The 17,067-nt window shown below is 43.6% G+C and overlaps 1 protein-coding gene across 4 annotated transcripts in view; it reads right to left on the reverse strand.

Annotated features, from left to right (window-relative positions):
- STK39 (serine/threonine kinase 39) overlaps positions 1-17,067 on the reverse strand; it is a 311,340-nt gene that overhangs the window by 253,420 nt on the left and 40,853 nt on the right. The window contains exon 1 of one of the 4 annotated variants that reach the window (XM_079925348.1): positions 5,464-6,145. The exons of the other annotated variants lie outside the window; for them this stretch is intronic. Coding sequence (XP_079781474.1) covers positions 5,464-5,512 — 49 coding nt within the window. The 5' untranslated portion in view covers positions 5,513-6,145. Of the gene's footprint in view, positions 1-5,463; positions 6,146-17,067 lie in introns of those variants that run through there. 4 annotated transcript variants of the gene reach the window in all.

Below are 17,067 nucleotides of genomic sequence, written 5' to 3' on the forward strand. Positions count from 1 at the left end.
TATTTTGAATCCAAAGATTTCCTTCAACTGTTAAGAGAGATCAAGAACAACTTTAGAGGTGCAGGGAGCCTTAAAGACCATCAAGTCTAGCCCCTCACCACGTGGCTGAGGACAGGAAGGGAAGGGAGGCCAGCTCTCATCAGAAGCCAGATCAGCCAGCACCCTGACATGGACTTCCCGGCCTCCAAAACAGGGAGAAATAAATTCCTGCTGTTGAAGGCACCCATTCTTAAGGTATTTTATTATGGCAGCCCAAGCTGACTAATACAAAACGCTTTCCTTGTCTGTTCTGAAGCCACTCTCCCATGGTCACCTATGCTAAATTATGCCATATAAGTTAGAAGTTCTCAAAAACTTCCTAATTAATTCCAGCAGCAATAAGAGACAAGATACAACTGAAGGGCCTCTGGAAGGCCTCTGTAATTCTCAAGTCGTAGGTCAGTAAGACCCTTGAGAAGAAGGTTAGACAGGGATTCTATCCAACCCTGATACTGATTCCCTCTGTGACACTGGCCCTATTTCTACCTATACCTCCGTTTCCTTAATCGGCATAATAAAAGCTACCTGCAAGGCTTAATAACAATGAGTTTCACATCCCTGGAAAACATCGACTCAATAAATGTTAGGCTCTCTCTCTGGCACTCACTTCTCCATCTGTAACATGAAGGAGATGGACTGGGGAAAAGAGAGAGGGCAAAGTAGCTCCAGGTCAGGACTGAGTTTCATTTTGCTCACCAGGAAGATCCAGTTGGTTTAAAAGCAGGGGAACAGGTGGGCCAAACAGGAAAACCAGAAGACTAAATGACTTCTAAGGTCTGATACAGCATGATGAGTTTAAGCGTCTAAGATATAAGAGAATAACCCAGAGAATTCAGGAACAGCTATGAATTAATATCCTATAGCTACATTTCTCGCTGAAAATGTACTTTGACACCTAGCCAAACAAAATGATTTTAAGAAGTCTTTGTTCATCCAGATTGCATGAGTTCATAGCCTAGCCCTGCTACATACTAACTGCTTGTCCTTGGACAACCTTCTTAACATCTCCATGCCTCAGTTTCTTCCCTTGTAAGATGTCAATAATAGCACCGAGTTCACAGGGCAGCCGTGAAGATCCAGTGAGTTAATACATGGAAAGCCCTTGGAACCGTGCCTAGCACACAGGAAGTACTAATTAAATCTCAGCTAGAATTACTCCTCAGGGAAATCCCTCCAGGTCAGCTGGTGTCCTGTCAATTTGTCATGTTAACACCACATAGTATTTCATGGTGTTTGATGTACCACAATTTATTCAGCCCTTCTTTTATTGATGAGTACTTTTTTTATGTCCAGTTCCCCCCACATTACAAACAGTGTAACAATAAATATCTGGAACTCTTAAAATACGTATGAGTCGACAAGAACTTTCATGTTAAAGTTAGGACAATTGGTCGATTGTTGAGTAACCCCTTCCCATAAATGTCAGGATTTAAAAAGCAAAAAGGTAAACGGGAGAGGTATTACATTAGCCTGTGACAGGAATGGTGGCCAGGGGAAGCACATTCTGTCATCGTACGCTGCTTAAATGAAGAGCACCAAGCCGAAACTTTAACAAGAGTTTGTGCATCCCTTAGCACCTGAGAAAGCTCCTTAATTATGCATAGCTGTCCTTTTTCAGTGAATAGAGTCCAGAGCTGTATCAGGCTTTCTTTTTAGAGGTGCTGGCTGCCGGTATGCAGTAAACAAAACAGATGACTTTGGTCCAGCTGGTGATTTCTTCCAATTCTCTCTCTACCCAACTTGCTCGAGGTGCCCTATTTATGTCATGTGTCCAACCTCATAGCTCATGAGGCCAATCAGGTCCCAGGAGGACCACAAGCTGGCCAGGGCGTGAATGGACACACACGTGAGCTCCACGGGGACACAGCTGCCACTCTGCCTCAGTCCACTGGCGCCATGTGACATCACTGACCTACCGGGGCAAGATTCTGATTCTCGCAGAAAAGCTGAAAATCCAGAATTTTGTGTGAGAGCTCCTAAATTAAGGTTAGCAATTTATGTTTAAAAACATAAAAATATGGTAAGTCACATAAAAGCTTGCCATATGGGCTTCCCTGGTGGCGCAGTGGTTAAGAATCCGCCTGCCAATGCAGAGGACACGGGTTCGAGCCCTGGTCCGGGAAGATCCCACATGCCGTGGAGCAACTAAGCCCGTACGCCACAACTACTGAGCCTGTGCTCTGGAGCCCGCGAGCCACAACTACTGAAGCCCGTGTGCCTACAGCCCGTGCTCTGCAACAAGAGAAGCCACTGCAATGAGAAGCCCGTGTACCGCAATGAAGATCCAATGCAGCCAAAAATAAATAAATAAAACAAAGAAATTTTTTAAATATATTTAAAAAAAAAAAAAAGAAGCTCGCCACAGGCCGTATTTGCCTCCCTGGGTGACTGATAGTTGGCTTCAAATGTGTACCCTTCCTTACCTGAAGGTACAAATTTAAAATTATCTATTCGATTACACATACAAAGCTGTCATTCTTCTAGATCAAAAATGGTCACATTTCCTATGGTTCAACATAATACGCGAATATACTCAGGACATGGGCCCACACTCATTTACAGCAGGTCACCACATGGCCATCCACCGCATCCTGCTACTTCATACAAAGAGAAAGCCATCAGAGCTATTCGGTCGTTTGGTGCATTCTATGTGGAAGGAACACGGGCACAGTAAACTCTCAAGTCAAACACAAAGAACAGAAACAGTGAGACAGGTGTTATGTGCAATCTGCTGGACAGATTCTTTTACGAAACAGATGCTACTGCTGGCCTGTCAGGATACACCAGGCCAGGCACAGCAAGGCCACATTTCTCACGGCAGCTACAAACAGGTGACCCTCCTAAGCAACCTGGCTTGTGTAACAGCCAAGCTGGTTGAGTTATGTCCTTCTGCCTCGGTCAAAAGAACCAGTGAGCAGAGCCTCCTTCTGGGGTTGTTGGAGCAGATTTAGAGCTTACTATAAAAAAATCATAAAGACCAGGGTGAACTACAGAAATGGTCACTCAGTGAATGAACTTGTGTTTCACCACTGACCTGGATAAACTACCTTCCCTGGGAAAGCCTGGCTTGTTAAAACCTTTAGAGGTCACAGACCTCACCAAAGAAAAGCAAGGCTTGTGTGTAACTCAGCAAGAGCCATCTGATAATACCACAGAAAAACAAAAAGTCACCCGGGGCTCTGATCGTAAGGGAGATACAGGGAAACTGGTGTGTGGAATCAAACTGGAATGAATGTCATATGCTCACCTTGGACCTCAAGCTACACCTAAAGCAACAATTAAATATGTTTTAAAAATTTTAAACACAGCTCTATACTACCCTTACTAAACTCGGAAAGTGGACTGGGATTATCTAACACAAAGAAAATGATTATTAAGGGATACAGGTAAAGTCTAGGTACCTGGTTGAAGAGGAGTGGTATGTATGGGATAAGAATCTGCTGAGTATCAGACTCTAACTTCCGTCTAACTCAATGGGATTGATACTGTGATTTACTCCTAGACATTTTTGGTTTCCTTAATGATACACAGTAGATAAAAGAGTCACTCTGTAAATACGATTACTTGCCAGTTTAAAAAACATTTCACAATTACAGTCGTCCCCCCCTTTTTTGTGGTTTCGCTTTCCATGATTTTAGTTACCCAAGGTCAACCGTGATCGAAAAACATTACATGGAAAATTCCAGAAATAAACAATTTGCAAGGTTTAAAGTTTGTGCCATTCTGAGTAGTGTGATGAGATCCCACTCCATCCCATCCTGGACGTGAATCGGCCCTTTGTCCAGCGTATCCCACTTGTAAGTCACTTAGTAGCCATCTAAGGTTATCAGATCAACTGTCAAGGTATCGCAAGCTGCGATCAGGTAAAGCCTGATCATAGGTACGTATGTACAGGAAAAAAAAAACATAGTATATGTAGGGTTCAGTACTATCTGCTGTTTCAGGCATCTACTGGGGGTCTTAGAACACGTCCCCCATGGATAAGGGGGACAGCTGTAGTCTGAAGAGCACTCACTTCAAGGTCAGATCCCTTAAAGCTGAAACAGAATAGTTATTCTAAGATTCGAGTTCTAACGCTGACACTAATTCTAATGCTGACCAACAGAAAAGTTGGAGTGAAACATATGATCTCTCTGTCCGTGAATGTGTATTTATTGTTTAAGAAAAAGATCATCCTATTTGGGTGGGGTGGGGGGCTTTGACAACACAGTCCCAGGGATTAGCTATGAATCACTTGAGATGCTGCCTTCTTTAACAGCCCCAGGCAGAGTTAGTCACTTCCTCTCTGCCCCTAAGGACGCAGTCCAGTCTCATGCCAGCACTTAACATGCTCATCGAGTTGGTCTCCACAGCCTTATGACTCTAGAACCAACCCTTCCACTGAGGCCCCTGCCTGGAACGCAGGAGGTCCTCAATAACTGTTTGCTAAGTGGATGAAACTCCCATCCACCTCTCCCTGGGTTGACAAGGTAAACAAGGGAGGTGTAGCTGTGCCCAAAGCTGGGTCTATACAGAGTCATCTCAGCCCAACAGGCTATATAACCTGGAGGCAAGGAGGCAGAGCACTTTTACTCAGTATGCTCACTGTGTGTGTGTGTAAGTAGGTAGCTTTTGGTAGACATGGCAGTTAACGTGGAGGAACAAGCCTTGCAAGGCCATCTGCCTGCAAGGCCATCTGCCTGAAGGCACTTATGGTTTGTAGAACATCCCTTTCAATTCTGGTGTCGTCAAGTGTCACGGGAAAGCTCAGACTGAAGAGCAATGTCCCACCAGAATGGGTTGGGACCCTCAGTTTTGAAAAAGTGAATCCCCTGGCCACTGCTCAGCATGCAGGAATCGTGCAAAATGAGGCAGGCTAAAATAAAGTAGGGTCTTCAATGATTCCACTTGATGACAAAGAGGTGACATCAAACACCTGGTAATGTGGAGATGTGACAGACAGGAGCCGATGACAGTCCTCCAAATCCATCTTAGGAAACACTGCATCAGGCCCTAGACTGCAGGAGGGACACATCCCTACAGAGCAAACTGGATTTTTATACTCAGTAAAGGTCACTTTGAAGTCCTCACCCCCTGTAAACTCAAAACCCCATGATCTGGCAAGACTGAAAAACTTCCTGTTCTGCTCTGAGGGGGTAGCAACTCCTCCCAGCAAAACCCACTCATTTTACTGATTAAATCAACCAAATAGAAGCCAACATTCCACAAAGGAATGTCCATTGCTATTCACACAGATAAACAGATACACCCACTGGCAAAGGCCAAAAGACGCTGAGTGCCCTGGTTCTCATACGGTATTTTAACATGGTATGGGGATGGTCTCCAGCTCCTTCCTGCTCCAACCTTACGCCACCGGGAAGTGGGAAGGGCTCTAAATGCAAAAGGAAGAGCCAGCATCTACACATCGAGGTCGGTCCCACTTACCCATCTCAGCCACATGCATGTTGTCTTTGTAGGAATAAGAAAAAGGCATCCCTCTCACTGGACGGCAAGGCCTGCCAAGTGGACAACACACGACTGGGCAGAAAACTCCTTTCTCCCAGCTGACTGCATCAGAGCTTGCTGCGCTGAGCAAGGGTTGGGTGTTCAGCCACCAGGGACCAGGGTACAACTTTGGGGGCCCCTGGTCTAAGCTTAGCACATCCGTAGCCCCAAGCCTGTTTAAGAAAAATAAGTCAAGTCTGTTTCTAAGCCCCAAGACAACCAACCGCCTCAGATCTAAGAAACAGTCCCCATGAGAAGCCCTGGGTTTGGGCAGATTTTTCTCAAAGCCTGCGAGACAGAGTAATTAATAGCTGAACTCATCTCAGAAACACCTAAGATGTCTGTTTAAAAAGCAGATTCCTTGTTTTGTTTATGATGAACTGATTTTATTGTATTTTTTTAATTGAAGTACAGTTGATTTACGTTTCAGGTGTACAGCCAAGTGATTCTGTTATATAGATGTATTATTTTTCAGATTCTTTTCCATTACAGGTTATTAAAAGATATTGAATACGTTCCCTGTGCTATATGGTAGGTCCTTGTTGTTTATCTATTTTCTGTATAGTGTGTAACTGTTTAAAAAGCAGATTCTTGAGCCCATCTCCAACCTACTGAATCAGAATTGTTGCAAACAGAGGCCTGGAATCTGCATCTTTAATACGCTTCTCCAGCGATTTCCCTACGTCCTTAAATTTGAGAACCACAGATGCTGAGTGTCGGCTTCTCTGCCCCTCGCCAGCCAGGGCACCAGGTCTTGGGAAAATTTATCAGCCCGGGGTCAGTCAGGAAAACCAGTTACACGAAGTCTTGTAACAGATATTATTTAGTATAAAGAAGTGTTCCACAGGCGTTAGAGAAATGAAAAGACGAGTGACACAGAGTAGCTGCGGGAAGCAGCTATGTCCCCTAGAGCCGGGGGAATCAGAGAGGGGGCTTGGGGTTATGAGAATTTGACAGCTTAGAGGAGGAGACCCGCACAGCTGGGACCCAGATGTCCGAGGAGCGGGGGCTAACACCTCGGGGGCTCCAAGGAGGGCCTCTCAGTGAGGGTCCACATGGGGCTGGGAGGCCGTCTGATGGCATCTCTGAGGGATGTCAGGAGGCTGGTTCCAGGATGCAGAAAGAAGCTGCAGACCGGAACCAACTGCTGCTAGAGAGTGAAAGACCCTTTCTGGAAGGAAGCTGATAAGGACCGTAAGCAAGCAGGATGAAGCATGTCCTTTCTCCCTCCTCCAGCCTCCCAGACTCCCTCAGCACCCCTCTATTAGCAGAGCTTAACAGGGAACAGCAGGTAAAGGAGGAACGTGGTTTGCCGAGTACCAGCCCAATATACAAGCCGAGTCTAGAAAGGTGTCTAGCGCTTAGAGACAATCACTTAATAAGGAGCCAAAGGAGTTTGATGTGCATCGGCTCCAATAGGAGGATGGGGCCTATTCCAAGCTCCCCCTAACAAAGGCCAGGCTTTCTCTTTTTTTTAATTTAATTCTCATTTCACTCTATTTTCAAACACAATTTCTATCATAGCCCTTTTTAGCATCTAACGCTCCCCAAATGTTCACTCTGTACTTCCAGGCCTAGCCCACTCAACTTCCTCCTGGTCATGTAGTAATGACAAGTGGGAACCTGGGGCCAGACAGCCCCAGCAGCCATGAGACCTTGGGCAAGTTGCTCAGGCATTTGTGCCTCAGTTTCCTCAATTACAAAAAGGGAATGGCAACAGTATCCACCTCCACCTCACAGCAGAGCTGTAAATATTAAATGAGATGATACAGGCAAATGTAATCATATAAAGGAACATGCCTGGCACTTAAGTGTTTAATTATGTTCTGACTGTGAATATTATCAACACTATGATTATCCCAGACACCCGGATGGAAACTAGAACTAGACCTACTACAAGCTTCAGAAAAACGCCCTCCCTGAGATCACCTCTGCTCCCCCAGAGCCTCAGCTTCTGCCAGCTTCTTCTCAACTCCACCCCATTAAACCCTACTCCTGGTAGCCAGCACTGACAACCAACTCTTACACCACCATGACTGGGTGTACAGAAAATTATGCAGGGAAATGATTCATTGTTCCAGATCCACTTCTCTGATAGTTAAATATCCTTGGCGACCAGATCCATGAAGCAGCAAGGAACTAAAAGCTTCTCCTAGCTCAAGGGCAGAAGGAAAAGAGTCCATCCCGCTAATGCAAGGACAGAAGGAAAAGAGTCCATCCCGCTAATGCCACCCACCCCTCCCTATGTCTCCATCTGATCTGACTTCACTCATGATCAAACTCCTGCTTATCTGGTCTCCCTGGCAACCTGAGGTTCTCCCCCAAACTACACCATCCAAGAGGAAGTACAGGCAACCCTACAGGGGAAAGGGCTTTCCCTGCCTCTCTCTTGCCTCACTCTCACCCAGCAGCAGGGGAATGATGCCGCAGGCAGTCTGAAACGATAGAAGAAAAGAAGAGGCACAGGGGAAGCAGTGTCCTGGTAACCCCATCAGGCCTGAGATCACGGCTGTATGAGCAGGAGGAGGAAGAAGTGCCCCGCGAAGGGCCCCAACGGGAGCAGCAGCAAGCTGTCAGCCCCTGCCTCCGCCAGCCCTACCTCGTGGGTCTTCCTGCAGGATCCCACATTGCCATCGGTGGGGCCTGGCAGGAATTCAGAACTCTCCCTCCCATGGTCTTAAAGCTGGCGGCCAAAGTGTTAGGACCATACAGGAACTGGAAGATGTGCAGATAGCATAAGGTATCTGGGTATCCTGTGAAAATGTAGATGCTGATTAGTAAGTCTGGGGTGGGGCCTGAGATTCTATGTTTCTGCAGGCTCCCCCGTGACACGTATGATGTAGCTGGTCCATGGGCCCCTCTTTGAATTGCTAAAGCACAGGGGTTATAGCTTCCCCAAATCACCCCCAAAGGTTCCTGGTACTTACCTCCTAACAAGGGAGTAGAAAGTTTAGAAACTGCCTGACCCACCTCCTAGCCCCCTATGGCTGACTGGGGAGGGAGGTATGAGGCATGGGAAAGCAGATGACTGGGGAGTCAGGGATAAAGGGACCAGCTTGATATATCCGGAGAGAACTCTAATTCAAAAAGACACATGCACCCCAATGTTCACTGCAGCACTATTTACAACAGCCAAGACATGGAAGCAACCTAAATGTCCATCAACAGATGAATGGATAAAAAAGACGTGGTACATATATACACGATGAAATATTACTCGGCCATGAAAAAGAATGAAATAAGGTCATCTGCAGCAACGCGGATGGACCTAGAGATTATCATACTAAGTGCAGTAAACCAGACAGAGACAAATATCATATGATATTGCTTATATGTGGAATCTAAAACAAACAAAAAAAGATACAAATGAACTTACTTACAAAACAGAAACAGACCCAGAGACATAGCAAACAAACTTATGGTTACCAAAGGGGAAGTAGGGGGTGAGGGCACTGGGATAAATTAGGGGTTTGGGATTAATATATATACACTACTATATGTAAAACAGATAATCAATCAACAAGGAACTATAAAACAGATAATCAAGCACAGGGAACTATGCTCAATATTCTAATAACCTATAAGGGAAAAGAATCTGAAAAAGAATATATATATACACACACACACATATATATACATATATATATACAAACATACATATACATATATAACTGAATCACTGTGCTATACACCTGAAAATAATACAACATTGTAAACCAACTATACTTCAATTTAAAAAAAACCCAAAAAAACAGAGGGACCAGCCTGGGGAATGGGCTCCCGGCCTGCAAGACACCAGAAGGAGCAAATCCCTTTCTCCAAGGAACCACACTTAGGAATTTTATGTGTATTTAGCTCTTCAGAAATGAAGATTCAACACTCCTCCCCTTAACATGTAAGTTCATTACTTTTCAGGTATATTTTCAGAAATTCACCACAAATGAAAGATGAGGACGATTCTCCTTCCCTGCCTCAGTAAACAAAGTGTAATTAAACTTAGAATTATTTCCAGCAACTATGGTTGAAATTAAGTTGGGCTTCAGTTACCTGGAAATTTATTAATCCAGAAAACATGATTCCTCAAATACTATAATCAACTAAGGATACTCATCTGCAAATGCTTTTATTCAATATATATCAGGCCCCTAGTCACATTCACATGAAACAATTAGTCTTTACAAGAGCAATATGATGTCTAAATTCAACATATACATATTACTTAGTATGATACTTCAAGAAAAAGAATCATTACTAATATTGTTTAATTGAAACCTTCATACAGCATGAGGCCCAGATCCTCATATCTGTGACCATATCTCTGGAAGCAGACGTATATTCTAGGGAGAGCTGCTTAGGATGGCATGAGTTTCAATACGTCTTGTAGTCACTCATTGATTACCTTTTTTAACAGCTGGGCTGAACTGGATTAATAAGTACCTGTTAAATTGATCTTTTAACAGATAAACTTCTTTATTTCCTTTCTGTTTCATTTACTCGACAAATGATAGGAAGTAATTTAGTTTTATTAATTTGCTGTCAAGTTTTTGGTTAACTAATGTTTCTACCTTGAACTCTAAGCTCTCAGCAGGCAGTTACCTACCCTCTTCATTCGCCTCATTCACCACCAAGATGACCCCTCCTGCACATAATTTAATAAAAACCTGCTGGTGATAATGGCCAGGCCTTCAGGTCTAGGCTCTGGGCTGTGGCCTATGGTATGCGGACCAAACTCCTGAAAAAGCCCAAGTTTCAGATTCCATCTCCTCATGTATCACCTAGCTTCACTTTGTTGCTTCAGCCCATCCCGTCCGAGTAAGAACAAAATGGATAGATACGTATAACAACTCCATCACCAATGGGGGGCGGGGGGGCAGCAACCAAAAGCCTGATCTACTAACCATGTATAATAATTGTAATAACACCTTCAACATGCAAAGAATAACAGTATCTTGGAGCTGAAAAGAACTTCTATTTATAGGTCATATAATCATATAAGGACCGAGAATATGTACTTGTTTATTCATTCAACAGATTCCACTGAGCTTCCTGTACATGCCAGGCACTATTTAAAGTTCTGGAGGCAGAGAGCAAAAAAAGTGCCTGCCTTCCTAGAGTTTACATTTTAATGGGGGTGGGGACTAGATTTTTTTAAATCTATGAATAATTTTATTTTGCGATAAGTGCTGTGAAAAGAATAAAACAGACGTGCGTGATATTGAATGGTGGGGAGAGTCCCGGAGCTGCGACAGTCAAGGAAGCTTCGCTAAGGTGTTGACATCAGGTGGATGAGAAGAAGCCACCATACAAAGATCTGTGGGCAGAGCGTGCCAAGAAGAGGAGCAGCTCGTGTAAAGGGCCTGAGTCAGGGATGAGTTTGGAGAGCTCAAGGGACACAGACAAAGGCAGCGTGGCCAGAACTTGTTGACTAAGAAGGCAGATGGAAAAAGGGATGGTCAGACAGGTAGGCAGGGACCATATGGAGAGAGACTTGTGGACCAAAATAAGTGCTTTGGAGGATTTTGAAAAGAAGAATTAGATGATCTGGTTCATATTTTATCAAGCTCACTCTGGCTGCTCTACAGAGGTATGCTTGTATGTGGAGAAAGAGTAGACGCAGCAAGGTTGGTTAGGGAGCTGCCATAAATGTGTGGGCACAAATTAATGATAATCTGGGCAAGGATGAGAGCTGATGGATTGGAAATTACCTGGGGGGGAAATACTGAGGTACTAAAGCTAAGTATGTATCGCCTCTACTATAATCATCACTGAATTTTCTAACGAACAGCCTCGATTCTCTCTTCACCCTTCCCAAAACTTGTCCACCAGGACTGGTCTGTCCACCAGAATAAATTCTACTTGCTCCAGATGACATTTAAAAGGCTTGAGCTACCAGGCATTGCTCAATCAACCTCCAACAGGAAGAGCAAAGAAGGCTGAGGATGCAGGGGAAGGAGATGTAAAAACCAAATTGCTGCCATCTCCCATTTACTAAGTGAGAAGAGGCCAGCAAGCGGGGGGGGGGGGGGGGGGGGGGGAATGTGTTTGCACACATTCAAGAGAGAGTTCCGGGGAAAAAAACAAATTGTTCGGTCATCTCTTACTAATGGATATTTGTGGATGCTGACTCCTATGAAGAAGACTTTATAAAACGAAAAGAAGAAATATAAATATTTAGTATTTGAAGGCATTTTTTCCGTCCCACTCTTTTACTTTCAGAGTCTTAAAAGAAATAAACCAGTCAAATGAAAGCTTTTTTCCTCCCTTCCTTAGAAGTAAACCATACTAAACAACAAGGACAAAGAATGTTTTAAATAATTTTTCTTAAATCCCACTACCCAAATACAGCTATTTTCATAGTTGCATATTACATTCTAATCCTTATTCATACATACACACACACATTTATATGCACTCACATATACAGTCACAGTAATTATAGCTCTGTATTCTGCTAATGCATTGTGAATTAGATCATAAACATTTTTCACGTTTCTAAAATGTTTATAATTATATTAGTTGCAACACAATATCCCGACACGTTACTAAACCATAAACTATTGCCTTTAACCCTAAAAGTGGGCATTTGAATTCTCCTTTCTCTCTGTTTTATCTAACAATTTCAAAGGGATAACCCACCTTTGGCGCAAATAAACGCTAAAACAATGCCAAATGCACAAGCTTCAAGGCTCTTATAAAATTGCTCTATTTGTTAAGTCATTAAATTGCTAATAAAATCATTTGTCTGTCAATGATTTGCCAAACCAAGTGAGTAAAAAGAAATACATCAGTTTCATTCAAGGATTATTTACCTAGGATACAAGAATAACTCACCAACCCAGCAGGAAATTAGCTGAACCTGCTCCATAGAGTGTGCACTTTTTTTTTTAAATAAGCGAACGGAATATGGACTTGGAGGAGACATCACGCTCTCTGCACTGTAATTTTCGCCGAAGTCTTAGCTTTCACTAGGTGGCTGAGTACTTACAGGTAAGAGTCCACAGATGAAATGCTGCAGGAGGCAACTCTGAATGTTTTAAGAATAGTACTACATTAAAATAGTTTACATTTAAACACGTGCAGGTAACTCTGAACTATACACATGTATATGTATAGCTGGTTCCCTTCGTTGCACAGCAGAAACTAACACACCATTGTAAAGCAATTCTACTCCAATAACAAAATAAAAACTAAAAAAATTTTTTTTAAATTAAAAAAGTACACATAGAGATAAATGTTATATATAGCGAGAATACTGTGCTGTGCCTTCCCTTTAAGGCTTCCTAACTCCTTGAGGAGTGACTAAAAAAAAGTGGAACATGCTCATCCGATCGCCAGCTTCCCAGCTGTCCTCCAGATTCTCCACTGTGGCATCGTATTTTAGGCAATGCTAAAAGTATCACAGGGGTGCAGGGCGGGGCTTCCAGGGGCTTTAGCTTCAGGAAATGCTTAAAAGAAAAATCCCATATCCTTTGATACCCTGATCTTTAAAGGGGTTATACCCTTCAGCAGACAAGAGGCTTACACCACTGAAGTTTGTTCTCAGCTTTAAAAGGAGGCCAGCAGCAGCCTCTGTGAAGACCCCCACCGGCCACAGAGACCACAGTGGGACACCTCTTCCACCTTTTTATGCACCATCCTTAACTCACGAGGCCGATCATTTCAGGAGAATGTCTGAAGGAGAAAAAGAGATGGCTATCTAGGCATCAGATCCCATCCTGGGAGAACCTGAACTCCATCCTAGAAAACGGAGGAAGTTGTTCAGTTTTGCAAACTGTATCCTATTTCAAAGTCACTGGTGGAGAAGCACCACTTTATGCTGATTCCCTTTGTAAAGGGAAAAGGGAAATGGGAACCCTGCATCTCAACATTATGTCCATGCAGACTTTCACATCTTCTGCCAGGGCTCACACTGGACAATGACTCCAAAAGGATGTCCAGATTCTTTGGACAACTGGTATTCAGCCATATCAAATATTGCTTGAAATAATTAAGCTGTCAGCAGGGCCTTGGAAATGTCTGGGCTTTAAGAGTATCCGGATGTCCTATTATGTTTCATGATGGTATCCGACCTGTATTACAATTCCTCACATTCTCCAGCCAGAACCAAAATGACCAAATATGGCCAGCAAAATAATGTTTATTTTGCATTCACCTTCGTTTCTCTCTTGAACTTTAAAGTAACATTTCCATGCTTTTATCAAAACATATCAAAAACCATATCAAAATATTTAAGAAGTGGGAAAAGGCAATGACTTACGAGACCAAAAAAAAAAAAAAAATCCATGGAAATATTAAATGCCACACCATTAGTCTTAGAGATCAGCGCACTTTAAATCTACAAGGAGTTGCCACACCCAACTACTATCTAACCTCATTCCTGACTCTAAAACAAATGTATTTAAAGGATACTACTAGTTAAACTTGGAATGGAAAAAAACTATTCAGTTAAGCAAATCCTTCTTTCTCATTTTTCACTACCATTTAACCACTGAACATTCACCTTTTATTTTTGTACCAGTTTACAAATAATATGTCCTCTATTTGGTTTTATTATGATAAAATCCACAGAAACGTCCACCTGCCATGGGCTCAGGGACCCAACATTATCAAACAAAACAATCTTCTATTAACTCAGAGAAACTAGGACATATTTAACAAACATCTTATATGCAGGACTGAAAAATATCAACCAAAGCAACCTGACTCTTTGGTTTATACACTTGTCATGTAAGAATCAGTGTCACAGCTTCAAATTCATTAAATTCAACAGACAGGACTTTAAAGGGAGTTCTTGAGGGAAGGAGAGGAGGGGATTCCAAGAAGGGTTTTAAACTTTAAAGGCACATCTCACATGGTTTACATTTTCCAGCTACACTCCCTGGTTGACTTCTGATTTCTACCTAGCACTTTCATTTATTAAATAAATGATGAAAATTCCTTCCAAGGTTTTCTTTTAAAATATTTTGGAGTCGCAGCCTACATTGCAGAGGCCGGACCTTAGCTGGCAACCAGAAGCTGTGCCTGACAGAAAGTGTGGGTAGAATATATGCCACAGAAAGAGATCTGAGAACACACGCAGACCCGAAGCTGCAGCACAGGGGAAGCACTAAAATATATTCCTGGGCATGCCTTGGATGTTTATTTTGTCCTTAAGTCAGGAAATCACAAACATTCATTTCAGGACTTAGCAACTCTGGTCATCAGGGGTCCGCTCAGTGAGCCATCCTCCCACTCCTCAAACCTCGGCTGCAAAAAGAAACTTTTTAAAATACTAATGTGGTCAGTATTCTAGATTGCCAGGCATAACTCAACGAAAGGAAAGATAAACTAGATACGAACAATTTGCAAATGGATGGAACGTGATCATTTTCATCCCATTCCTAAAGGAATGCAGTTTGGAGCCGGGAGGAATCCCGTCCACGGCTCACTTCTTTTTCCCCAAAGCCTTCCAAAACCCCCACTAAGGATAAGCACCACCTCCCTCCAACGTGCCCCTTCTCCACCCCAGATCACAATTCCATCATCCAACGGTCAAGATTTCCCCAGCCCAGGTTCCTGAGCTAGTTCCCGCGAGACTTAGGACTCTGAGTCAAAATAACGTTCGAGGAGACCATCCAATAAAAAGATACCTCCATAAAATAAAAATTAAAAAAAGATACCTCCAGTTACCATTAAAAGCGAGAACAAAGAACAGCTCTGTCCTGCTTGAAACAGCTCTAAAACATTCTTCTTTGTCAATGGCCCCAGAGAAACAGAAACCAACTAGCTGGAGCCAGGCTTCCTGAGAAGGCGGGGGTTCCTCATTCAAGCTCACCTGGTAGCCACTGGCCAGGATTTCGCCAAGTGTTACCTGTGCACCACCGGCATCAGAACCACCTGGGTTACTCTGAAAAAAAACAAATGCCCAGACTCGGCCAAACTTCCCAAATAGAATCTCTGGGGCTGTAGCCTGAGGACCTGCATGCTTGAACAAGCACCCTGGGAACTCTTCCGCACAATAAAGTTTGAAAACCACCATCAAACTCAAACTACCTCTGTAGATTTCCCAATTTTGAGTATCTTCTCCAACGAAAACCATGGACGCAGTTAATTAAAACACCAAGTCCCTACTTATCCCAAGGAGCTAATGATCATTCGTACAGACATCGTCCCGTTCACTTTACACTCCCAACAACCCTCTGAAGTGTTTCATCCCCATTTTATGGCTCAGAAGACTGAGGCCTGTGGCCCGCTTTTTGCACGTGGCAGGGTAAAGATTTCTACCCAGGTCTCCCTGATGTGGAAAAGGACTCCCTCTAATGAGCAGGAGAAGTAGCTGTTTTCTTGCTCTCCTAGCAGTCATTTACCTGGTTGGTCATGATTTTCCCTCCCACCTCGACCAGATCCACCCCAAAGATAACCACTTTCGTCGCATGCGGTATTGGCCAAACTGCTAGAATGCTGCCTCTGGATTGGGTCACTACAATTTGAGACATAATATGAATACCTGAAAAATTTGGAAGACATCTCAAGAGATTAAAAAGAGAGGCAGAAAAAAGGCTATAAGAGGATAAATTTTAAAAGTTAACTGAGATCAGCTTGGGAGAGTATGACCATACTCAGGAGACGGTGAGCACACATTTTCATCTCCACTTCAGAGCAACTAACTGAAGCGTAAGAGACTTAGGCTGGGCTTCCCTGGTGGCGCAGTGGTTGAGAGTCCGCCTGACGATGCAGGGGACGTGGGTTCGTGCCCCGGTCTGGGAAGATCCCAGGTGCCGCGGAGAGGCTGGGCCCATGAGCCATGGCCGCTGAGTCTGCGTGTCTGGAGCCTGTGCTCCGCAATGGGAGAGGCCACAGCAGTGAAAGGCCCGCGTACCGCAAAAAAAAAAAAAAAAAAAAAAAAAAGAGAGACTTAGGCTGGATGTACAGATGAACTTTCTGATAGGGGATGGTGTAATATTGGCATGGAGGTCATATAATGCCATCGATGGGAAGATTTTCCCAAAAAGCACCTTTAAATCTAGGGCAGGGTTTCTCAGCCTCTGAACTATCGGCATTTTAGATCAGATAATTCTTTCTTGTAAGGGCTTATCCCTAGATGGCGTAGAATGTTTAGCAGCAACCCTGACCTCTATCCATGAGAGGTCAGTAGCATTCTCTCAGCCCTCCCCAGCGGGGACAACCAAAGATCTCTGAAGACACTGACAAATGTTCCAGAGGTCCAAATCTCCATGAATTAGAGGGGAGAGAAAGCAGGTGGGGCGCAAGAGAAACTAGACATTCTTTCCAACAATCAGGGTCCCAGCCAACCCAGACAATGAGAACTGAAATTGCCCGAGGGAAAAATCAAGGAACCTGGATAATTCAGAAACCAGATGATGTGCCTGAGACGGCTAAGAATCGACTGCCCTCAGGAAAACAAGAATAAGGAAGAGATGAAGACAAAAATAAGGGAAGGGGAATGGCCGTGTGCAGCCTAGTTATGTCAAGTCAGGTCTCCACAGACCCCAGTTCCCAGGAAGGCTGTTGGGTTTATGAGAAAAAACAGGTGAGAGCTGTCAC

The sequence above is a fragment of the Stenella coeruleoalba genome, assembly GCF_951394435.1.
Source record: "Stenella coeruleoalba genome assembly, chromosome: 6".
NCBI classification, from domain to species: domain Eukaryota; kingdom Metazoa; phylum Chordata; class Mammalia; order Artiodactyla; family Delphinidae; genus Stenella; species Stenella coeruleoalba.